The 7,608-nt window shown below is 42.2% G+C and overlaps 1 protein-coding gene across 1 annotated transcript in view; it reads left to right on the top strand.

The window, feature by feature from the left end:
* The window catches only part of dmrt1 (doublesex and mab-3 related transcription factor 1), a 33,523-nt gene extending 26,272 nt beyond the window's left edge, over positions 1-7,251 (top strand). Inside the window, exon 4 of the mRNA XM_013910193.1 lies at positions 6,777-7,251. Coding sequence (XP_013765647.1) covers positions 6,777-6,934 — 158 coding nt within the window. The 3' untranslated portion in view covers positions 6,935-7,251. The remainder of the gene's footprint in view (positions 1-6,776) is intronic.
* Positions 7,252-7,608: the final 357 nt, after the last annotated feature.

Raw genomic sequence — 7,608 nt, forward strand, 5'->3', positions numbered from 1 at the left:
CACACAATGTCAAATTAGTTTTCCAAGAAAGCCCAGTGTTAGAACTGCTAACACGATACATCTGATTATTAATCCTACAGAACCGGGCTAGTTCAGCTGTTTACTTTCTATCTGACTTGCTAACAACGACCCATCAAACAGAGGCAGAGACGCTGTGATGTGATGACATCTTAGAATCAGCTGTTAGCTGCTGTTGCACAAACATTACTACAGACAGCAATGCAACATCCATCCATTCTCTTCCGCTTATCATTGTCAGGGTAGCAGTGACCAATGCAGGGAACATATAGTCAGGTAATTGCACACATCACAAACTTAAAGTAAACCATTGCCTTTTAAAAGAAATTAGTTAAAAATACAGAAATGTTTGAGATTCACTGACCTAAAGGCTCACAAAGCTGTTAGCAGGTTTCAAGTCCCAGTTAGATGAATTATTTTCTTTGTTAATGAGCGATAAGATCGGCCTCGTTGATGTGAAATGATCTCTGCAAATTTAGATCCTGTGCTAAGTAGGTATTTATTTCAGATACATAAACTCCCCTGACAATCAGTACAGTTGAAGGCAGAGCTAAGCATGCACATACAGGGTGTGTGTGTTTACTTAAGTGTTATCTACCCACATGACCCTTGTGTACAGGAGATGAGTGTGGAGCATGAAACCCACAGAGCGAGCTTATCCTCGGAGGATCAGACTGAATTACCATCTCCTCTCACATCTGGGCTTTTGTTCCCTGCTTTGGCAGCAGCAGAAGTGATTGTACCTCCATTCACACCCTCCCTCCCTCTCTTAGCAGGACAAGTGGGAGGTTAAAAAAGCTTCCTTTTGTTAATCCACACAAAGACTGTTTAATAGTTTGGAAATCTTATATAGAGTGCTGAGTGAGTGAGAAAAGGGCACAAGTTCATTCCAGAGAATGAACTCTGAGCATCACAGGCGGTTTGTTACAGCCTGGAGGGGAACTTTGGACAGACTGGATATTCTTAGTTGTTACTATCAGACATGTAGATGAAAGTTACAGCTCAAAGTTCTCTGGAGGCCACGCATGAAATATATAACATGAAAATTATCTGTATCCATGGATACTGTGACATCACCCATTAGTTTGTTTTCTTCACCCATGTTTGTATCAGCTAATGCTGGCGAGCTGGTATGGTTAACAAGCATCCATCCAGTCGGCAAACGTCAGTGACTTGACGCGATGATAGATGATCACTGGAGATGCAAAGTGGGCGGTACCAGGTTAAACTTTTCCAACTTTGAGGTCAGAAAATGAAGCAACTTTGAACGAGAGCGAAGGGTTCTGTTGATTGAATACGACATGCTGGGTTATACATTGTTACCTAGGAAACCGGAGTTGTCTGCCTGTCTTCAACTTACAGATTTTATGTATTAAGCTTCTATCAACCCCCCTATTTAAGAAGGGGGGGCTGGAGAGTGTGCACCAACCACAGGGGGCTCGCACTCCTCAGCCTCCCCAGCTCTGTGCCTGCGACACTGGAGAGGAGAGTCTGTCCGTTAGTCAAGCCTCCGATTCAGGACGATTTTCAGTCGTGGAAGCTGGACCAACTCTTCATCCTCTCCAGAATATTCGAGAGTCATGGGAGGTTGCTCAACCACTCAACACGTGTTTTGTGCACTTGGAGAACGCATTCAATTGCGTTCCTCGAGGTATCCCATGGGGGGTGCTTCAGAGGTATGAGGTGCCTGGTTTGTAAAAGTTGGACTTTTCCCGTGGTTGTTTGACTTCACCAGCGCTGCTCTGTGTCACATATTCACATATTATGGACAGAATATCTTGGATTAACCAGGTGGTGGGTATGTGTTTCATATTTGCTCTTTGCAGATGATGTGGTTCTGTTGGCTTTATTGGATGTAATCTCCGGGTCGCTTTGCAGCTGAGTGTGAAGCGGCGGGAGTTCGAATGATCACCTCGAGGTCTGAGGAGTGTTCGTGGAGTGTCCACTCCGAGTGAGGGAACAGTTACCCAAAGTAGAGGAGTTGAAGTATCTCAGGGTCCTGTTTACAAGTGAGAGGAGAGTGGAAACGGAGATTGACAGATGGTTTTTGGCAGTGGGGCATCACGAATGCTGTATTGATCTTTTCTTTTGAAGAGAGAGCTGAGCTTAAAAGCAAAGCTTTGGATTTTACCGGTCAGTCTATGTTCCTATGTTCCCTCGCCTAAGCTCACGAACGCTGGGTAGTGACCAAAGAATGAGTTTGCAGATAGAAATGACCTTCGTTTGAGGAGTGCCTGACTCCTCCGTAGAGATGTGGTGAGGAGCTCGGTCATTTAAGAGGGACGAAGAGTAGAACTGCTACAAGGGGCCAGTTGAGGTGGTTCAGTAATCGGACTGAGATGCCCCCTGGACGCCTCTTGAGTGAGGTATTCTGGCCATGACCTGCGGGGGAGGAGGTCTCAGGACAGACCCGGGATTTTGATTTAATTTTTAAAACTTTTCTATTTAATTAAGCACTTCTGATCTATTTAGTTTTGTGATTTTGTGTTTAATTTGACTGCTGTAACACGTTTCCACACACACACTTCCAAATATTTAGCATAGACAAGATAAAGAATATGTTTAATTTAATTAGTGCCATTAACAGGTGTGATGTGGCTAATTGAGAACACGGCTTCCTGCTGTCGCAGCGGCCTGACATTAATCTGAATTAAACAGGAGAGCCGAGGACAGTCGGATGCAGTTGGGAACATGTGTACTACAGTGTGTCGTGATTTAACGTCCCCACTGAAACTAACGCGTCCGGTTGCTTTCGGCCTTTAATTACACCATAGATTTCCTGCTGATGAACAGGCGGCGAATTAACAGTGAGAAGGCTAATTCACAGCCGCTCTCCCCCACCCACTCGCTGTTATTGCCACACAAGTTATTGTGTTATTGCTGAGGGATGGAGGGGAAAAAAGAGAAAGAGCTGAGTGCACTTAGCTACACAAACATTAGTATTAACGATCGGGCTGCCAGTTCACAACTGGTGACAAACTGCAGACGGGCAGAAACTGGAAACCAATCAGGAAGTTAATGAGGAGAAAAATTACTCCTCTTCTCTCCTCCCACCACTGCTGAGAACACACACACACACACACACACACACACACACACACACACACACACACACACACACACACACACACACACACACACTAGTGCAGGGAGGTTTTATATTTTTTTAAGCTGTGAATTCAGTAGACTTGTGTAATCTGATTACCCGTGTACATTTCTCATAGTTTTATTGTATTCTGGGAGCTGATGAACCTTCTAATCTGTCGTTTTCTCTCCTGTAAACTCGATCCTCAGATTAACACGTGTGGAGCATCTGGATTAAGCAGCTGATTATTTTCTTGGTTTTTATTAATAAATAACATAAATAAAAAATAACAAAATCTTTTAATGTACCTTAAAGTAATTTTTTGTTAATTATCTTAACATAAATTATTTATTAATTTATTACTTTATATATTAATTACATGTTATTAAATTAAAAAGGCATGATTTTGTTTCCTATTTGTATTTTTTGGCATTTATACAAAAAAGTTAGTAATACTATTGTAAAAACGATATTTAAATATTTATTGAGTAATTCTGTGATCAAAAGACTGTTCGACTTTTCTTGCTTCGATCTGGGAAACGTAACTTTTATCCTGTTAAATTAGCACTTTCTATTCATTTTACAAACAGGGATGAATGATTGCGTTTGCTGCCACATTAATGTTATTGTTTTATTAGTAGACATAGCTTGTTCGATTTCAGTTCAGTTTTATTTATACAACACCAAATCACAACAACAGTCGCCTATAAAATAAAATACATAAAATTGTATATTTATACGATAATACACACAGAGAAAAACCCAACAATCATATGACCCCCTATGAGCAGCACTTTGGCGACAGTGGGAAGGAAAAACTCCCTTTTAACAGGAAGAAACCTCCAGCAGAACCAGGCTCAGGGAGGGGCGGGGCCATCTGCTGTGATTGGTTGGGGTGAGAGAAGGAAGACAGGATAAAGACATGCTGTGGAAGAGAGACAGAGGTTAATAACAGATATGATTCAATGCAGAGAGGTCTGTTAACACATAGTGAGTGAGAAAGGTGACTGGAAAGGAAAAACTCAATGCATCATGGGAATCCCCCGGCAGCCTACGTCTATTGCAGCATAACTAAGGGAGGATTCAGGCTCACCTGGTCCAGCCCTAACTATATGCTTTAGCAAAAAGGAAAGTTTGAAGCCTAATCTTGAAAGTAGAGATAGTGTCTGTCTCCTGAATCCAAACTGGAAGCTGGTTCCACAGAAGAGGGGCCTGAAAACTGAAGGCTCTGCCTCCCATTCTACTTTTAATTTCTACTTTTAAATACTCTTACTGCTAATAGTTGAAGTTTATGTGTGTGCTTACATGTGTTTAGTACGTCCATGTTGTTGAAATGGGAACTTTTACTGACCTCAGTGTCAGTAAAAGTGTCCAGTGTTCATCTGCTAGTGGTGGGAGGAGCCTGGCTCTCTGCAGGTGCTGCAGGTGTGAAGTTGTGCGTGAGCTGGATGATGTGACGATTTCCTTTCCCACTCATGTACTGATTTATTTTTATTTGAATTATAATTAAAGTTTTGGAAATCAGCTGTTCAAGTTTTTAAAAATGTACGACTCTTTTTAAGTTAATAAGTGATTATAATGATTTGTCTTCTGTATGTTTCCCTCCCTGAGCCTGGTTCTGCTGGAGGTTTCTTCCTGTTCAAAGGGAGTTTTTCCTTCCCACTGTCGCCTAAGTGCTGCTCATAGGGGGTCATATGATTGTTGGGGCTTCTCAATGGCTTCTTACAATATAAAGCGACTTGAGGCGACTGTTGTAATTTGGTGCAATATAAATAAAATTGAATTAATGTAGTTTATACTACTGCTCAGTTACATCAAACACAACAAAAGCTGAGCACCAAAACTGTCAGCAGTTCTTTCATTCATCGTCTCCAAGCTCGAACAGTTAAAAGTTTAACTACACGAAACATTTCAGAAACAGTTACCTGAGTAGAAAAGGTCACAACCAAACCAAACAGTGAAAATGATCATTGTTAATAACTGAGCCTGAGGTCTGCTGTTAGTGTTTGTGCTGCAGCTGCAGAGCGAGTGTTAAAATGGGCGGGTGCACATCGCTCCGCTCTTAACTGTAAAAGATGTAATGCTTTTGTTTTGTGGTCACTGTCTTCTCTTTTTGCTCGCTGATTCAATTTGCTGTAAATCCCAGGCTTTGCCAGGAATCATTTCACCGTGCGCTCGTATTTATATCGAGGCTAACAGAGAGGAGCATTTATTCTGCAGAGCTGATGATTACTGTCCCGTTTTGTCTGTCTCACTGTAGTATTTCTGTTGTCCTTCTCGTTTACTCGCCTTACAGCACGGAGACATGTTTATTTTATATGTGCGCTGTCCTGTCTACCTACACGACGTAATAGGAATCTATCATATTAATGACTTTAAGGAGTTTCTGAGGAAGAGATTTGTACTTGGATGTCAGACGTGAAGTGAACCATCTGAGGATTGTCAGGGTTTTTTCCCAGTTTATTATCATGTCACTGCAGTGTGAAGGACTTTTAATATTTAATAATCAAATGTGTCGAGCAAAGCTCAGCAAACGTTGTCATCGGAGCCATCGTGACAACATTTTGGATGTGCCGCTGTAGTGTCTTTAATCGAAAAACGACTCCTCCTTAATTTCCTCAATCAAATTCTGTGACTTCTTGTAGTTGGTGCAGCAAAGATTATGGAAAGTTGTATGAAATATAATCTCTTGTTTTTAATACTTTAATATCATTTTTAAAGTGGTCTTGAGCGATAGTTCTCCAGGCTTTCTGAAGGTCTTTCAAAGTTTTCTTCGGGCATTGGCTGCGTGTTCACTCGATTTTCAGTCCAGTCCAGGAGATGAACAGGAAAATAAAATCCAGCAGAGACCCGACACAGGGCAGGAGACCGGATCAGCCTCTCAGTCGATTCATTCAACAGTCCAACAGTGAGTCTGCAGCTCACTGTAAAGCAGGGTGGAGGCTCTGCATTTCAGCCAGTGGGGGAGGATGAAATTATGAACACAGAACAGCAGCGTCAGGTTTTTATCCACCATGACAACCATCTGCAAAGCATCTGATTGGGCACAGCTTCATTTGTCAGCACACTGCCAGTGCGGTTACAAGCTTACCTGGACAGGTACAAAATGTTGTTGCTTTGCATTGCTGCGTCTATTTTTCATCGTCCGACTTTTATATAATCAACATAAATAGAGTCATTAGAAAAAATGTTTCCATTATCTACCCAGGTGGTTGTTTTAGTCCCTGACATTGTTCAGTTTGTTTGATGTTAATGAAGTAAATCGATGTGACGTTTGTTGGTGACTCAAAGGCAGAAACGGCCCTAACCAATCTGGCGCCCTAGGCAAGATTTTAGGTGGCGCCCCCCTACATCAGCAGTGTAGTGTAATGTTGTAACAAATAATATTTCTATTAAATAAGCTTTACTTTGCATTTTAATTAACGTGGGATTATTTTTTGTATTTAGAAATAATAGTACCAACTTTTTTTTTTCTTTTTTCTTTTTTTCAACATTTGTGGCACTGGCGTGGCGCCCCCTGATGGACGGCGCCCTTAGCATTTGCCTATACGGCCTATGCCACGGGCCGGCCCTGCTCAAAGGGTTCAGACTCTTTAGAGAAGCACATTTTTGCTCTGAGATCTTCGGTGCTCCTCAGCAGATCTCTGACTCTCCATCTGTCTTGTTCCTGCAGCCTTCTCGCCCGGCAGCATCTCCGCTGGTCACGACTCCACCATGATCTGCCGCTCCATCAGCTCCCTGGTTAACGTTGATGCCAAGGCTGAGTGCGAGGCCAGCAGCCAAGCTGACGGCTTCACCGTCGACTCCATCGAAGGCGGCGCCACCAAATAAGAGAAGAAAAGGATAAGATCACACGACAGAAGCTTTATGAGCTCGGACGAGCTGAAACTTGATGTTCTTTAACAACCGTTTAATCGTTCGCTCTAGTTTCACGTTGTCTGCACGTTGTCTGCACGTTGTCTGCACGTTTCCCTTCTAAAGCTCTGTTCTTGTATTTGTAGATCATTTTAAATCCAGTTCAGGGTTACGTATCACAATGTAATTAACTGGCCAATGCAGTGAGACCCTTGATTAGCTTTAATCAAGATCAGATGATTGAGCGTGAAGCAACTCTTCCAAACAGAAATAAAGTGGGGTTTTTAAATGCAGAGCAAGGTTCTGGTTTTTTCCTTTGAATAAAGCTGCAGCGCCGCATTTCTGCTGAGGGTTGCTTAGCATGATCGACTTTCACCTCATCAGTCCAACAGCTGGTGACTTATTCACAGACAAGAACAAGAAGACCACATTTTTCTGTGTTAAACTCTTTGCAGCTTGTAAAGAACAAACATGTCAGGATGCTGTGCTGTTAAATAATCAGCGTGCACAGCCTTTAACCGTCTAACCTCCGTCGTGTCCACGTGCACATTTACACTCCGGCTCAACATTTAAGTCTGATTCTCTAAACGAGCAACGTAAAGACAGCCGTGGAGAAAAGCGAGACTTTGTTACAAATAACATTTAATTTA

This window comes from Pundamilia nyererei, unplaced genomic scaffold (genome assembly GCF_000239375.1).
Source record: "Pundamilia nyererei isolate P.nyererei 1_Seehausen unplaced genomic scaffold, PunNye1.0 scaffold00038, whole genome shotgun sequence".
Classification (NCBI taxonomy): Eukaryota; Metazoa; Chordata; class Actinopteri; order Cichliformes; family Cichlidae; genus Pundamilia; species Pundamilia nyererei.